Here is a 15,864-nt window from a genome sequence, read left to right as displayed (position 1 = left end):
GGAAGAAACTTCAAGGTAATAGACCGAGACAATCGTGTTGCAGTGACCCGTAGTGCTGCCTGTCTGTCTGTTGTATTGGCACTAATAAGACACTATCCTGGCGTTCTAGTATCTGTATGGACCTGATTGGTCGGTCCTGGCATATGAAGTCCAGACTCCAAATAAGTATCCGAACTTCCAAGCCCAACTCGGACGTGTTTGTTTGGCAAAAGCCTTCAATCCAAACAACCGTTAGCAGTGGTACAGAACTTATGTAAGAGTGCAGTGAACAAAGTTTGTTTAAGAATAAGAGTAATGAATATGATGTACAATCCGTACTACGATATACAAAATCCACGAGATTGAATACCTCTATCTATCTGCGATGAATAAACTAAATCATTACGCCGCCGGTCTCAGAGCTCTCAGTCTCTCTGCTAGTTTGTCGTCTTCCTCGCCAATACTCTCTTTCGTAGCCAGAGATGGAACACCAGACAGGTCTTTCGACGCGAGATCATGCTGCAATTCTATGTTGGCTTCTTCTGCCATCTGCCGCATGAGAGAGTCTACTTGATCTTGCGGAGTTGATACAGCCGTTGTGCTTGATATGGCGTCCTCCATGTAAGACGTCTGGACGTCTAGGTCGGAGAATTGTGATTCGAACTTGTCCATCACAAGCGAAATCTATGACATCATTCGAAAGAGGTCATAATATGGAGTAGCGAAGGATAGATCCTTTACTCACCCGTTCAAGATTCATGCTATCCATTGCTTTGTCCATGCCCTTGACCACGGAGGTCATGTTTCCAGTAACCTGTCTCATTGTGACGGCAGTCTCCACCCGACTGGCAACAGCGTCTAACCGGCTAGATAGTCGCAACAAGTTCAGAGCTTCGGACTTCTTGCGAATGGCATTCGAAGCATAGATCCGCGCGCCATCAGTATTTCTCTGCTGCAACGCCTGAAGTTACCCATTAGATTGCTGTGCGTTTGATCCAGAACGACAGTGGGAATTAACCTTCTTGAGACGAGCCTTTTCCGTATTTTCATCCTTTTGCGCTTTCTTTGCTTGACGATTAAGGGTCTTGGCGGTAAACTAAGGGAGAGGATCTAAAGAGGATTCTTGTCGGACATGATGATAAGTACCTTCAGCTGAAATAGCGTCTCTGCAAAGTGTCAACGGATTTCTCGTGACCTCGCTGTTACACGGGCTGCTCACTTTCCATATTGCTCATGTTCAATTAGTCAAATGATACGGTGTTGATAATAGGGAAGATCGTTCAGAAGAGATGCTACAAGTCAAAGTGGAAGATGCGGACTATGTGTGGCTGTGGTGTAAGCAATCACGTGCACTTAGCTTCAGCGGAACCCTTTCTTAGCCGATCAACAGTTTTATACAGACTTGAAGGCCTGATAGACCGTCACCTACCAGTGGTCCCTTCCAAGCAAAACCTCGCGGCATGTCACTATTGCATTATCTCAGGTATGGTTCGTCTTGAAATATCGAATAGTTTTAATTGAATGGCCACACTCTCATACAGTTATGCTGCTATGGTTGCTGCTCTTGCATTCATGACACTTTCACTTGGTTCGTGACACTTTCCACCACCTTTATGCTTGCCATTTTTTACCTAGAGTTCTAGCTAGCGGTCTGTTGTACATCTCCGAGCTAATAGAGGAGCATTCACGTCTTGCCAAGCTCATTGGACAGCGGGGGACATATGTTCGTGAACTCATTTTCTAAACCAAGGCAACTATCTTACGTGAAGAGAAGGCAATAATAGTGTTGCACATTGCACTCTACATTTCAGATTCTCTTCCCTTAGCACGAACGCTTTTCTCTATAGTCTGCCACGTTGTCTACTTGCAGAACTTCTCCAGCACCTGGCCACTTATCTCGCTCTCATCCTTGTCCTTTATTGCATCCTGCATTCTTGCAATCTCGGATCACTTCATTTGGTTCTTCTACTTCTCACACCTCACACGGGAGGCAAGGCAGGTGTCATATCTATATCGTACTCCGACGCATTCTACAGTACCTGGATTTTCGGACATTGCAACTTTCTTTGGGGTTTGCGTTTGGCTCGTCCCGCTCTTCCTCTTCTTGAGTTTGAGTGCAAATGATCATGCCTTGCCTACATCATCTGGTAAGCAACCCCTTATGTTTCGTCACCATGCACTCATATCAGGTTGTAAACCTAGGCATACCCAGCACGCCGACCCCTACCTTGCGAACGTTGGGGCCTCAGTCAAACTCGTCTCTATTCAAGGCGATGTTCGGTTTCATTCCATTTCTTCCCAAGGCGTTCAGGCGTGAAGTAACGGATGGACTGATAGCGCCGCATACTCCCAATCACATACGCCGGGAAAGCTCGCCTGCGCCTTCGTCACCAACAGTCTACCACGTACCTCTTCATACGCCTGGAGGAGTCCATGCTGTTACCGGGACTGGTGTATTGCCTCCCAATCGATTTAGCCTTGGTTCGCCACCACGGCGGGCGTCGCAAGTTCCCACGAGAGTCACCGTTGATAGTGGAAGTGCAACATTAACAGCGAGAAGAAATAAGCTTGATTGATCCCATGTGCGTTGCATTGTCATCATCTCATATGACGAGTGCACTGTTCAGCGATGTGTCACGTACATCGAACTCTAGACTAGCAGTATGACATTGCCTAGCAGCGATCTGCGAGACCTGTCCTCCACCGCTTTGGTCTTGCAGCATCAGTAAATAGTCCTAATAAATCCTCTCTTGAAGTGCACTCTCGCAGAGTCAATGAAATGCAGGCTTCGGCATTCGAGATGCGAGATTGAAAATATTCAGTTAAGATACTGAACAAATTACAGAGGTCAGATAAATAGACACACCGGTGCATTTCCGCGACCCAGGGCAAGAAGCCAAGTGCTACTCAGCAGAAGGCTCTCTAACAAGCTGTGTTAGTATTCCCATAGATTGTATGAAGAAAGGTCGAATCTCGTTGATTTCCATAGAACACAGGTTTGGCAACTGCATAACAATGAGGAATACGCGATGTGACAACCAAGTGGAACGTACACTGAGCTCGCTGTGATCTAATTTTTGCAAACCATCGCGACTTTTAGCTTGTCGAGCTTCGCGAAGATCTTTCAGTAATGACTTGATTTTATCTGCATTCTGCACATCATCCGAGGCACTTGGTCAAAGTCAGATGCTGTCACTAAATAAACAAAAGTGTTACTAACACGTCAAGGATGACCTTGGCTATCTCTGCAAAACGGAAAGGCAGCTTGCTAAATTCCGGCCGACTCGTTTCTCTTGTTAGCCGCTCCTGCAAAAAATCTAGAAGATGGTACATCAGTAAGTGCGTAATTAGCAAGGAAAGGCTGTATACAAACCTACACTGAGCCATTCCGGGGGTACGATATGACATTTTTTCTTTAGCTTCAGATTAGTAGCCATCCAAAGAGGTATCCGACATTTTGCCGGCGGTCGTAGTGGTCCATATGCGCCCTATGTAAGTACGACCATTTGTGGGTACTGCTATGGAGGTGCGCCTTAATGCGTACCGAAATGAAAGCTGTTTTTTCCATTGTGATCAAGGGGACAATCTCGACCAGTTGCTCAGAGGCGATGAGCTCAAGCTCTAGTGGAGTCACGGATGTTCTCAAAGATTGTGGTAATGCCATCAGAAGGAAGTGGATAAGATCCGTCTCAACTGATTAGCGCGCTTTAGCCCAGAGTCGGCGTTGCTTTCTTGACGCGTGTGTGCACGTGACCAAGACGCGTCTGAACCGAAAAGTCGAACACGCGCTTCTTTGCTCACTACACTTGCATTACACTTCGGACCACTTCAGACCTCACATTATTCACCATCCTGTGGATCACACTTTTCAGCTTTATCGTTCGTCTTGCCATACTTATGCTTAGTGCAAGAACCAAGCAAGTCTTTGCCTATGGGCGTCGTGGTCACCGAATTGTGAATGTCGTTGAGAGGAATGAGTCGGATGCCTTTGATTCACCCGTCAAGACAGTGCGTAACCTAGCAGCTTCTAGGCAAGTTCAAAGAGAAAATGCTATCTACTTATCTCCCTCTCCTCGCCATCGAGTGCACGGGAAATCCAAGCGGGCACATATCTCACCTACCAAATCCCCGCTTGGCCCACCCAAGAAGAAGGCTCAGGTTAAGCCAACAGTCAAGTCAAAAAAGAAGACTGTACTTTCAAAATTCGAAGCGCAGACGCCTGTTCGTCAACCGCTTACGCCTTTGCGCACGAACGGTGCGTCGCCTATGGCTCCACCACCTTCAGTACTCGTGGGGAAGAAGGGCAAGGCGCCAGTCAAGTCATCGCCACGGGCTGCGCTGAAGCCTACATCTCCAGTTGTGACCCTTGATATCATTGTAGTCGATAACGATGGCAAGAAGCTCAGTCAGGAACGGCGAGTATCACGGACTGATGTTCAGATAAATCCTGTGACTGTGGCAGCTCCGAGGGTCGGGTGCAAGGAGGCACCCAACAAACCCGCAATCATCGCCATCAGTGACAGCGACTCTGATGCGGAGGAAGTAACCGTGGTAGCGAAAAAACGCCTTAGCCGCATGCGATCGGTGATCGTCATATCCTCTGATGACGATGAACCCCCACCCAAACGCGCAATCGAGCCGACAGCTACCTTTTCCACACGACAATCTTCATTTCTCGAGGTCGTGGTCCCCCCTGCGCCTTATAAGCTACCCTCACCCCATAAGCTACCTACAGTCCTCCAGGAACCCTCATCACTGTTACCGCCGCCTCCACCTTTAACACAACAACAACAGCAACCAGTGTTCGTGCCTCTCGCCCCGCCGATAACAAAAGTACGACAACTGACACCTATACGCCGAGGACAAAGTCGAGCACCGTTCCAGCACTTCTTCCCCACACCTTCCACACCCACTGATGCAGACCTTTCTCTCGAACTGGAGCAACTTAACATCTCGGACGTGACCGAATTCGAAAATTTGCTACCCCCACAACCTGACTGTCTAATTCCGCTCCTATCAGAGTGCTCTCAGACTTGTCCGCATGAATTCTCTGCTTTCATAGAGTCATTTCCATTCGATCCGATCGTGCAGCCTGCGGAAGGAAATGACCTGGATATCAAATTTCGGAAAATTGGCGAGGCCTTCGTTTTCCGAGGTTTTTGGCATCGGTGACGTAGTTCTTAAGATCATCCCCTTGCGAGATGAGGAACAACGTATCACGAACGACTTGGAGACTCCCGCACCGAGTGATGCGAGTGATGTCATGAAGGAAATTATTGTCACCCGAGCGATGGGAGAGATGAGCAGTGGCTTTATCAAGCTTCTCAGGACATACGTCGTCCGTGGGCGCTACCCTTCGCTGCTTCTTGATCTTTGGGATGAATATAACGAGCGCAAGGGTTCTGAGAGTATAAGACCAGGTAGGTGGCATATGGACACGAAGAATCACAATTGTTATAACTGTCAGTTAGACTCTTTTGGCCTCTCCCAGGTCTACGCAATCATTGTCCTGCCAAATGGTGGCCCAGATCTTGAAGCATTCACATTCAAAAACGCCGCAAGGTCTGGCTGGCACCAAGCATGCAGTATCTTCTGGCAGATAGCCACGGCTCTGGATCAAGCGGAAGACCTTATGGCGTTTGAAGTGAGATTCTTTCCCATAAATGATGTCGTGGCTGACGTGAAAGATAGCATCGTGATTTACATTGGGGCCAGATCTTGGTGAAGAACGTACCTGATCGGACTTTATCGTCGAAAAAAGCAGGGAGAAAGCTCTGCATGGATGACGTTCGGTTTGGTGTCAAGGCGACTGTCATAGATCTTGGGCTTTCGAGGATGGAAACCACAGATGCTCAAGGTTCCAAGACGTACTGGACACCGTTTGATGAAGAAATTTTCGAAGGGGAGGGTCAGTGTCTTACATACCCTGGGATATACGCTTTGCTGATCGGTACCGGCAGGAGATTACCAATTTGATGTCTACCGGATGATGAAAGAGTATAATGGCAACTCTTGGGAAGGCTATCAGCCCTTTACAAATGTCATGGTAAGAACTGTATTCCCATTGCTTGTATATAAAAGGCTCACCCAAAACAGTGGCTTCACTACCTCACACAAAAGCTCTTACACTCAAAGCGACTGAAGCCTCCTGCCACGAGAAAGAAAAGCACGGCTGAGCTTACACGAGTCATATCCCTGACAGGGTACGACGAACAAGAATGTTACGATTCCCTAGTGGAGATCGACAAGTTATTGGGGGACTGTATTACTGCGGCAAAGAAGGGCCGGAAGGGAAAGCGGAAAATGTGTGTGCCACCTTCTGGTCCAAGGACGGCAGGGGAAGTTGTGTTGTATGGAGTTCAAAAAGGCTGGATGAAGCCATGAGTTGTATGATCGATTTTATTTTGTGTCGCAGTATACCCCACAAGTTGTACACTCTAATTTTACACAAACGCTATGAATGGGCAGGTATGGCCATGTCCAGTCCAGAACCGCGGAACCTTCCTTTCTGAGCGATCATGCAGACGTCATAGCCCATATCTGAGTTGTTGCCACCTAGATTGCGGAGAGAAGGAAGATGAGGCTCGTCTGTTCCTTGTTATTTTCTCCCATCTCCTGCAAAGTTTTAAATTTTCGGTCCGCGAGCCCACCAGAAAATGGCAGCAACAGCTAGCTTTGATCCCAAATCTGTGTTAAAGCTGGATGGGTACCTCGAGCCGTTCATCCCTGCTATCGCTCACCGCCACGAGCGCTTTCAGAAGTGGAAAGATACCATCGACCAATATGAGGGTGGATATGAGAAATTCACTAGAGGATTCGACAAAATGGGGTTCAACGTCAAGGAGAGTGGTGAGATAGTCTACAGAGAGTGGGCACCAAATGCAATGGAGGCGAATCTCATCGGTGACTTCAGTGAGTCCTATCCTTCATGCTGCCTCGCGTTATTGAAACATTGATTATATATTCAGACCAGTGGAACAGGATGTCCCACCCATTAAAAAAGAATGAATTTGGTGTCTGGGAAATTACACTCCCTCCCAAGGCTCCTGGGGTGTGCGCGATACCTCATGACTCCAAGGTCAAAGTGAGTGTATCTGATCTGTAGTAATCTTCTTGTTCTAAATTCGTCAGATTTCCATGATCACACCCTCTGGTGCTCGTATCGAGCGTATCCCTGCTTGGATCCAACGTGTCACCCAAGATTTGGCCTTCTCTCCTGCCTATGAAGGACGTTTTTGGAATCCCTCTACTTCGGAAAAATATCAGTTCAAAAACCCTCGTCCACCGCAACCGAGAGCGATAAGAATATACGAGGCCCATGTAGGAATTTCAACTAGCGAACACCGCGTAGGTACATACAAAGAGTTCACGAAAGATACGCTTCCGAGGATTCACGCTCTGGGGTACAACACCATCCAGCTAATGGCCATTATGGAACATCCTTATTATGCATGTACGTGATGAGCCGTCGTTCCGCACCTCAATCTGAACTTCCTCATGCTAGCTTTCGGCTATCAAGTAACCAGCTTCTTCGCTGCCAGCTCTCGGTATGGCACTCCTGAGGAGCTTAGAGAGCTTATCGACACTGCTCACGGCATGGGTATAACCGTTCTTCTGGACGTTGTACACTCGCATGCCTGCAAAAACGTCCTTGACGGCCTTAACGCGTTTGATGGATCTGATCACCAATACTTCCACGAAGGCAGCAAAGGACGTCATGAGCTGTGGGACAGCAGACTTTTCAACTATGCGAACCACGAAGTTCTGAGGTTTTTACTGAGCAATCTTCGCTTCTATATGGAGGAGTACAAGTTCGATGGCTTCCGGTTTGACGGTGTCACGAGCATGATGTATGTCCATCATGGTATCGGAACGGGTTTCTCGGGTGGCTACCCTGATTACTTTGGTCCGGGAGCAGATGAGGAGGCTATTGTGTACCTCATGCTGGTGAATGTTACATTGACGTACCATTGTTTTCGCTACTAACAGCAATCTGAAGGCGAATGATGCGATGCATGCTTTATATCCGTCTGTTATCACGATCGCAGAAGACGTTTCAGGTATGCCTCTGCTCTGCATCCCCGTATCTCAAGGAGGCATTGGATTCGACTACCGCTTGTCAATGGCTATCCCGGACATGTGGATCAAACTGCTGAAGCACAAGACTGATGACGAGTGGGATATGGGTAATATTGTGCACACCCTTACAGATCGACGATACGGCGAGAAGAGCGTTGCGTACGCTGAAAGCCACGACCAGGCCCTGGTGGGAGACAAGACTCTGGCTTTCTGGTTAATGGACAAGGAAATGTGTGGGTTCGCTTAATCGTGTGTATCATATGTAACCCGAACGCCCCCACAGATACGCACATGTCGGATTTGACACCAATGACGCCCATCATCGCGCGAGGCCTCTCTCTGCATAAGATGATTCGGTGGGTTTTGTTGTCTGCGGCCGCATATAAATACTCATAACTGCAGTCTCCTGGTCCACTCGCTCGGCGGAGAAGGCTACCTGAATTTTGAAGGCAACGAGTTTGGACACCCAGAAGTAAGAAATACTAAAATCCCACACTCACTGTCCTCTCATATTTACTCGTCCAGTGGCTTGATTTTCCTCGAGAAGGAAACAACAACTCCTTCCAGCATGCCAGGAGACAGTGGAATATTGTAGATGATCAAAACCTTCGGTACCGATACCTGAATGACTTCGATGCTGCGATAAACCACCTGGAAGAAGAGCACAAATGGCTTTCAGCTCCTCAGGTTAGGATCTGATATGACACGATAGATACTTATCGAGCTAACTTATATCAATAAAAGGCATACGTCTCTCTCAAACACGGGGGTGACAAGATGATCGCCTATGAACGATCTGGCCTTCTTTTTGTCTTTAACTTCCACCCTACTAAGTCCTTCACGGATTATCGCATTGGTGTCGATGAAGCAGGGGAATATCATATCATCCTTACCAGCGACGAAAAGAAATTCGGCGGATTCGAGAATGTTTCATGTGGCGGGAAGTTTACTACAACTCCAATGGAATGGAATGGGAGGAAGAATTGGTTGCAGGTACGACCTCATCCCAATGTATTGTGACATCTGACTTAAATTGATGATAATAGATCTACATACCCTCCAGAACTTGCGTGGTACTCGGGAAATAAAACTGCTGGCTCATTCAGTCACGTTCAAAGTTTGAACGCTTCAAACGTCGGAATTTTCATTTATGATCTATGGATATCACTTGATCATCATGTATATATACTTCGAGTTTTCTGTGTCCACTATGACATATCGTGTGCAACCGCTAGAAATGGACAGTCTAGTACATACGGGCCTAGGCTACGGATAAAGTGTTTTCGGGTCCTATTCATAAACATGAAGTCGCTCTCACCCTCTCTCACCACGTCTTATCGTGAACGTCCTTGAACCCTTGTAAAAGCAGGGACTCCACATCTGTCATGGATGAGAAGTCCTTCCACGTCGACGATACATCAGCGCAATGGGCCATTCCAGTTCCCGTTACACACCGACCAGCTGTTACCTCTCCCTACAAGAAATGGGGGCGTCGTCTTGCTCTCTTACTCACTTTTATGTTCACAGTCCATTTTTTGAGTGACGTTAAGCGTCCTCGCCATCATGGACACGAGGGACAAGATTATGGGATGCTGAATGCACTGATGCGCCATGCTCCAAAGAAAGGTAGTGCTCTGAGAGGCAAGAAAGCGGAGCAACTGTTCTTGTACGTACTGCTTTCCCAAATTCTTGTGGAAGAATCTAACTTTACCCAGGTCTGTACCAGATGCAGACAGTGCCATTACCACGTCCCGAGTGTATGCGGACAAGCCCCATATGGCCGGGAGCGAAGGTGATTTTGACACTGCGAAATATTTCCTTGCGCACCTACAGGAAGAACTTCAAATTGATCGCTCATCTTCCGACATCCCACTATACTCAGCCGGTTCCCGTGAATCTCGCGAGGCAACGTTATCAATTTCATCCCTTGACGAACCAAAGGCTTGGGTTGACATTTATTACCCTATCCTGAACAGCCCTTTGGATCGTAGCCTGGAGATTTTAGGAGATGACGGGAACCCCGTTTGGTCTGCTCAGCTCGAAGAGGTCGCTGATGAAACTGATCCTTACGCCTTCAAGTCCGCGAATGCCGTCCCGACGTGGCATGGCATTAGCAGAGGGGGGCAGGCTGAAGGGAAGCTGATTCATGCACACTATGGAAGACAACGGGATTTCGACGCGCTCGTAGAAGCCGGTCCGTAATTCTCTGCGTTGTGAAGAGTTAGCTTTTGATGCTCTACACCAAAAAGGTGTTGACTTCAGCGGAAAGATCGTCCTCACTCGCTACGGTGGTAACTTCAGGGGTCTAAAGGTACACCTGCATGAGTCTTATTGATATTTTGACTAAAATAACTTCGAAGATCAAACGAGCTCAGGAGCTTGGTGCTGCCGCTGTTCTGGTTTACTCAGACCCTCATGACGATGGCACAGTGACAGTTGAAAATGGATATGTCCCGTGCGTCTGATTTCGTACTTGAGAGCTATATCTCTGAGTTGCTGCACAGCTACCCACACGGGCCTGCACGCAACCCAACCTCTGTGCAACGCGGTTCCGTGCAATTCTTGTCGCTATATCCCGGAGATCCCTCAACCCCTGGGTACCCCTCGTATGAAAATAGCACGAGAGTTGAAGGAGGAAGCAAACCGACCATCCCGAGTTTGCCAATTTCTTGGGCCAATGCCGAAGTCCTTCTGAAACACTTGGAGGACGGCCACGAAGGCCCAACTGTTCGTCTTGTGAACAACGGTAAGACTACATCCAATTTCCCATCACTAGACCCTCACCTTTTCACAGTGGATGAAAAGGTTACCCCCATCTGGAACGTGATGGGTGTTATTCCTGGCCACGTCAAGAGCGAGGTGGTTGTGATAGGTGCCCACCGAGATTGTGAGTAATTACGGACATTTGTGATGCCTGTGCAAATATTGATATTTTCTAGCTTGGGTCACAGGAGCCAGTGATCCAATCTCAGGCACTGTGTCTCTTTCAGAGGTAATTCGCGGCTTTGGGGTCCTATTAAAGGAAGGATGGAAGCCCTTGAGGACGATTCTTATTACAAGCTGGGATGGCGAAGAGGTGAGACCGTCTTTCAATCCGCCGATTTTACCATACTCAAACAAGTCATCTACGTAGTTTGGGTTAATTGGCAGCACAGAATGGGGCGAAGATTTCTCGGAGTGGATCAAGAACCATGTCGTGGCTTACGTTAACATGGGTATGAAGGACTAGTTTGCAACGTTCATTGTGGACTTAAGCTCAACCTTCATGTTCAGATACTTCTGCATCAGGCTCCCGTTTCAAGGCTTCAGGATCTCCCTTGCTTGCGCATCTCCTTCGTGAAACGGCGGAGCAGATTCCCCACCCTACTTCTGAGGAACGAAGCCTTTGGGATGCTCGCGGAGATTCTGGAACGCTTTTCGGCCAGCATACGAATGCTGAAATTGCTGCTATGCATCAAAATAAACGTTTGACAGCTGATAGTATTGGAGTGAGTCCGTTGGGATCCGGGAGTGATTATACCGTCTTCTTGCAATACCATGGTGTAAGTAAATGAATAGCGAAGTATGTTTTCCGCAGCTTACACCTGACCAATGATATCAGGTGCCGAGTACTGACAATGGATTCACCTCGACGCTACACGATCCCGTGTATCACTACCACTCGATTTTTGACTCTCAGTATTGGCAAGAGCTATACGGTGATCCTGGTTTCTCTCGTCATGTGAGTACTACTTGGCTTCCTACCAGCTCACATGAGCTTCATATTCACAGGTTGCTATTGCCAAACATACTGGCCTACAAGTGCTTCGTCTATCTGGCGACATTATTTTACCGTTCAACACTACCCATTACTCCATTGAGTTGGAATCATACCTCGACAAGTATGCACCACTGGCTTCCCTACAGGTGATTTATAGTTGATTGGGAACCTTCAGGGTTACTTCTATTGCAGCCGATGGCTCCTATGACGTTGATCTGTCTCCTCTCCGAGACTCCCTTCACACTTTGCAGGGTGCCAGTTTAGAGCTAGACTCTGCAAAGACCAAGGCGGAGCTTAAACTCCGTAAGATCCTTAAGCAACTCAAAAAGAAGCATGCTATCTGCCACAAGATCCGTCGCAAGATTCACAAGGCTAGCTGCAAACTCAAGAAGGTATTTGGAAAGCATCAGTGCGAATCGAAAGACAAACACGAAGACATGGAGAGGGAACACTCCTATAGGCGAGTGTCTTCGCATTTTCGGTGGACAACAGCTTACAGGCAATTCCTTCAGACCACCCAGTCAACACCTTGTCAAAGCTATTCAACGTGTGCAAGCCGTGAATAAGCGATTGATCGCCTTTGAACGTAGTTTCATATCGAAGGACGGGATTAAAGACCGTGAGTGGTACAAGCACTTGGGCGTAGCTCCTGGCAAGTGGTCAGGTGAGTGTCATGCTCTTTTTCACCTGTAACGAAGGTTGAGCCTATCATTGGAAGGCTATGGCGCCACCACTCTCCCAGGGATCACTGAGGCACTTACCATGGACAAAAATGCAACCGCTGCTGCCTACGAAGCGGGGAGATTGAAAGTGCTGATTGATGACCTTCTTGAGATTATTCGCTTGTGAATATAGATCATCATCAGAAATCCGAGTCCTATGTACCATATGACCAGGCATAGGATCTGTGATATTCTGCAAACTCCCTCGACCCTTGTGTTCATTAGAGCATATTAACAACTGTTTGAACTAGCACTTGTATAAAGTCGCTACTATGAGAATCCGTGGATTAGCATTTGCCGGTAACTCTGCGACGTGTGACAGGTAATATCATGTTTTGCCCACAACTGCCACGCGTGCTCCACCGTGAACCAGGCCTAGCGTGTGTCGCAAGGCCAAGTCTGCCTTACACTTGAATATGTCTACCAACTCTGAGTCGGCAACTTGGACGAGCACGAAAAGTTCTCTTTCCATACTTGCCGTGAGCGTCGCGCTTTCTTTGTTTACGACTGCCTACGAAAATTCGATCATCCCGCTGTTTGCCAGTGTTCCGACTCTAAAATACCTTGGTTATGTCGTACACACGAGCACAGCGTTTGCCATTATTACCCCAAATCTTTCGAGTTCAAGAATCCTCTTGATTCTCAGCTGTCTACTTCTTCTAGCACCTCACACCTCTTATTGGATCAGTGTTCATGCTGCTAGGTTCAAGGATCCCATTTACAGTCCTCTCGTCACCCATGCCCTTGTATTGGCTCCCGTTGTGTACTTCTCAGTGTCTTTGGCGATGAGCGTTGATGTGAGTTTCACCTGGCCTGTACCGGGAAGAACTGTTGCGCATGTACCTTAGACTAACATCCAGTTTACTACTTTTTAGCCTACTTTGGCCCTCATAGTACTCGCCGCTAATGCACTACAGCTTCGTCCACTATTAATGCTAGTGTTCAGTGCATTATCGGTAGATGCCTTGAACAATGTTATTGTGCGTAATAGCTGCAATTGTAGCTGTAACATCTTTCAATTAACACATTCATTCATCTAGTTCATTGCATTGGGATGTGTATGTCTTGCCGTGTACGGTGGGATTAAAGTCGATGTGGGCAGACGTAACACTCATCCGAATGCCCGAAACACTCGATTCACGGTGGCCTTGAGTGCGATCCCCCTAGTCTTGACTGTGCTTTTAAATCTTAATCCAGCTCTCCGATCCCCGACGCTCGTAAATTCCATTGTTACACCATACAACAGTCCAACATATCCGCTCCGTATCCTGAATTCAACCCAGTCCAAGACTGGTGTAGTAGTGGTTGGCGAGATCTTACCTCCGGCCGACATGGGCTCGACTCCTCTTCACTCTATCCGTTACCTTCGAGCATCTCACTCGTTACTGGGAGGTGTATGGATCGGGGACTTGGTGACCACACTCGACAGTTTTCCTCCGCTGACCGACCAATATGGTACTCCTTTAGGAGATTCGATCTACAGCGCATTCGTTCTTCAGGAGGCAGTGCGGCTTGTCAATAGTACTCCGCAGGGAAGGAAGGGAGAGTGTAATGATGCGCTCATAATGTAGGTGGCGACCTTGTTTGATGCCCGGAAGGAGTGACGACTTTGACGTACAGCGGTCTTGGCACCGGGATCTCAGCAAATGCGTTTGCCCAACATGGCATAACAACAACTATTGTCGAAATCGATCCTGCTGTGTACGATGCTGCACGCCAGTATTTTGGCCTATCAGATCCTGGTAACAATAATGTGTTTTTGCAGGATGCGAGAGGGTGGGTCAGAAGCAGGAGAGCTATGGTAGAAGCTGAGGACCCCTCCGCAATCAAGTATGATGTTGTTGTCCATGATTGCTTCTCTGGAGGGGGAGTACCTGAACATCTCTTCTCCATCGAGTTTTGGAATGATCTCAAGACTATCCTAAGTCCAGAAGGCGTCGTCGCAGTGGTAAGCAGTTTCAGACATTGTGTTTGCCCATATCACTTATCTTGTGTCATTCGGACAGAACTTTGCTGGAAAACTTGCATCCGACTCATCACAAGCAATACTCGTCACTTTGCTGCGAGCATTTGGGCAATGCAGAGCCTTCCATGACCATGTTGAGCCCATCTCCCTGGAGCATTTTCACTCACATTTCGTCAATATTGTGAGTTCCCTTATTGGAGCTTTGACAAAGTCTGATGATCACGCGATAGGTCTTCTTTTGTACCCCATCTCCAACACCACTCACATTCCGATCTGCAGTCGAAGAGGACTATCTTCACTCATATCTTCGCCGTCACATTCTATCCAGTCTTGACAAACGGGAAATTAATCACGCCCAATTTGGCGACAGCTCTATCTGGTCGACTATGGAAGAAAAGTTCGTTCTGACTGATGCGCATAACACGTTGAACACATGGCAGGAAGGAGAAGCGCTTGACCATTGGAAACGTGAGTTACATTCGTTTTCGATAGTGTAGTTCTGATGTGTTGCGCAGTTATGAGGGAGATGGTACCAGATGTAGTATGGGAGACTTATTGAGGGCGGCGACATGATATTATTGCTGTATCCTGTACGAAAATCACAGGCTCCGGCTCAGGTCCTATCTCTTGATGATTGGGAACAACTTCAAGTTCGACCTGACAACAGGCGGAGAACGAGCATCATGAGTGTCAGGATCAACAACGCTTTACAGCTTATCGTGCCACTCTATGCAAACTCCGACGATTGGTGGAACTGTTAATCACCTGATTGATTCTCCTGAGCGTGCACAGCGTGGCTCTACTCGGAAGATCGGAGTGTGAATATAATTGATGTGCATGTATGCGGCAGCCGCAATCCAGGCCAAACAGCACATGTAAGCCTTGATATGCAATCAATGTGTTACCCATTTTGGCTCATTGATACCAATATTATTTATGCGATCTTTAGCTATGGTAGGAGAAATTCAGTCCACAAAACATGCACAACATTCATAGTATCCAGTGCTTGTGTTGCAATTAGATTGCTGTACAATCATGCCTCAGATCCTTAGAGGTTCGTCTGACATGTTCTCTGACGATAGACGGTTAAGGCTTAGTCTCCCTAGGCAAACTACATCAGAAGAAAGACGTTATGGTTAAGGCTGTATTGTATAACGACTCTCAATTGGGTTCGGCAGTTTTTCATCATACAATGCCAAGAATGCCATCGTCGCGGCCCCACTTGAACACACATAATTACCAATTGAAAGATTTTTTTCGTTGCCATCAAGCTCCCCTGCTACATTGCAGTGCTTAGGTCTGCTAGTGTTATAAGAACTATACTTTTACCTCCAGAAGCAAGCGTCTAGGTATTTATC

The 15,864-nt window shown here is 47.5% G+C and overlaps 7 protein-coding genes across 7 annotated transcripts; 5 read left to right on the top strand and 2 right to left on the bottom strand.

The window, feature by feature from the left end:
- Positions 1 to 261: 261 nt before the first annotated feature.
- F5147DRAFT_675562 (Snf7 family) lies at positions 262 to 1,294 on the bottom strand. Its single transcript, XM_041435925.1, has 5 exons — positions 1,199 to 1,294; positions 1,126 to 1,145; positions 998 to 1,075; positions 725 to 940; positions 262 to 663 (listed from the first exon to the last, which is right to left on the bottom strand). The coding sequence occupies exons 1-5, from the start codon at positions 1,212 to 1,214 to the stop codon at positions 382 to 384; spliced, it is 612 nt and encodes a 203-aa protein (XP_041297362.1). The 5' UTR covers positions 1,215 to 1,294; the 3' UTR covers positions 262 to 381.
- Positions 1,295 to 1,366: 72 nt separating this feature from the next.
- On the top strand, positions 1,367 to 2,604 carry F5147DRAFT_386693 (transmembrane adaptor Erv26-domain-containing protein). The gene is made up of 5 exons (XM_041429538.1): positions 1,367 to 1,462; positions 1,521 to 1,567; positions 1,623 to 1,702; positions 1,754 to 2,126; positions 2,182 to 2,604. The coding sequence occupies exons 1-5, from the start codon at positions 1,440 to 1,442 to the stop codon at positions 2,553 to 2,555; spliced, it is 897 nt and encodes a 298-aa protein (XP_041297361.1). The 5' UTR covers positions 1,367 to 1,439; the 3' UTR covers positions 2,556 to 2,604.
- Positions 2,605 to 2,819: 215 nt separating this feature from the next.
- Positions 2,820 to 3,656, bottom strand: F5147DRAFT_386700 (uncharacterized protein). The gene is made up of 5 exons (XM_041429539.1): positions 3,524 to 3,656; positions 3,353 to 3,467; positions 3,200 to 3,296; positions 3,033 to 3,150; positions 2,820 to 2,984 (listed from the first exon to the last, which is right to left on the bottom strand). The coding sequence occupies exons 1-5, from the start codon at positions 3,641 to 3,643 to the stop codon at positions 2,883 to 2,885; spliced, it is 552 nt and encodes a 183-aa protein (XP_041297360.1). The 5' UTR covers positions 3,644 to 3,656; the 3' UTR covers positions 2,820 to 2,882.
- A 130-nt stretch (positions 3,657 to 3,786) lies between these two features.
- Positions 3,787 to 6,470, top strand: F5147DRAFT_675557 (uncharacterized protein). Its single transcript, XM_041435924.1, has 6 exons — positions 3,787 to 5,134; positions 5,157 to 5,399; positions 5,451 to 5,623; positions 5,671 to 5,887; positions 5,940 to 6,025; positions 6,076 to 6,470. Exons 1-6 carry the CDS (start codon positions 3,877 to 3,879, stop codon positions 6,361 to 6,363), a joined length of 2,265 nt encoding a protein of 754 aa, XP_041297359.1. The 5' UTR covers positions 3,787 to 3,876; the 3' UTR covers positions 6,364 to 6,470.
- Positions 6,471 to 6,499: 29 nt separating this feature from the next.
- On the top strand, positions 6,500 to 9,346 carry F5147DRAFT_675555 (glycoside hydrolase family 13 protein). Its single transcript, XM_041435923.1, has 10 exons — positions 6,500 to 6,891; positions 6,948 to 7,063; positions 7,111 to 7,432; positions 7,484 to 7,926; positions 7,979 to 8,291; positions 8,342 to 8,414; positions 8,461 to 8,530; positions 8,584 to 8,745; positions 8,803 to 9,051; positions 9,105 to 9,346. Exons 1-10 carry the CDS (start codon positions 6,636 to 6,638, stop codon positions 9,144 to 9,146), a joined length of 2,046 nt encoding a protein of 681 aa, XP_041297358.1. The 5' UTR covers positions 6,500 to 6,635; the 3' UTR covers positions 9,147 to 9,346.
- An 18-nt stretch (positions 9,347 to 9,364) lies between these two features.
- Positions 9,365 to 12,880, top strand: F5147DRAFT_675550 (uncharacterized protein). The gene is made up of 14 exons (XM_041435922.1): positions 9,365 to 9,724; positions 9,774 to 10,252; positions 10,308 to 10,369; positions 10,419 to 10,513; positions 10,563 to 10,804; positions 10,853 to 10,945; positions 10,998 to 11,134; positions 11,192 to 11,273; positions 11,332 to 11,600; positions 11,660 to 11,779; positions 11,830 to 11,939; positions 11,994 to 12,278; positions 12,331 to 12,482; positions 12,537 to 12,880. The coding sequence occupies exons 1-14, from the start codon at positions 9,444 to 9,446 to the stop codon at positions 12,665 to 12,667; spliced, it is 2,538 nt and encodes an 845-aa protein (XP_041297357.1). The 5' UTR covers positions 9,365 to 9,443; the 3' UTR covers positions 12,668 to 12,880.
- On the top strand, positions 12,862 to 15,143 carry F5147DRAFT_386548 (uncharacterized protein). Its single transcript, XM_041429537.1, has 7 exons — positions 12,862 to 13,337; positions 13,416 to 13,520; positions 13,581 to 14,107; positions 14,161 to 14,488; positions 14,547 to 14,687; positions 14,737 to 14,974; positions 15,022 to 15,143. Exons 1-7 carry the CDS (start codon positions 12,957 to 12,959, stop codon positions 15,063 to 15,065), a joined length of 1,764 nt encoding a protein of 587 aa, XP_041297356.1. The 5' UTR covers positions 12,862 to 12,956; the 3' UTR covers positions 15,066 to 15,143.
- The last annotated feature ends 721 nt before the right edge of the window (positions 15,144 to 15,864 follow it).

This window comes from Suillus discolor (assembly GCF_016758755.1).
Source record: "Suillus discolor strain FC423 chromosome Unknown F5147scaffold_7, whole genome shotgun sequence".
Taxonomy (NCBI): Eukaryota; Fungi; Basidiomycota; class Agaricomycetes; order Boletales; family Suillaceae; genus Suillus; species Suillus discolor.
The sequence above is the reverse complement of the archived record's forward strand: the minus strand, read 5'-3'. Positions and strand labels throughout refer to the sequence as shown.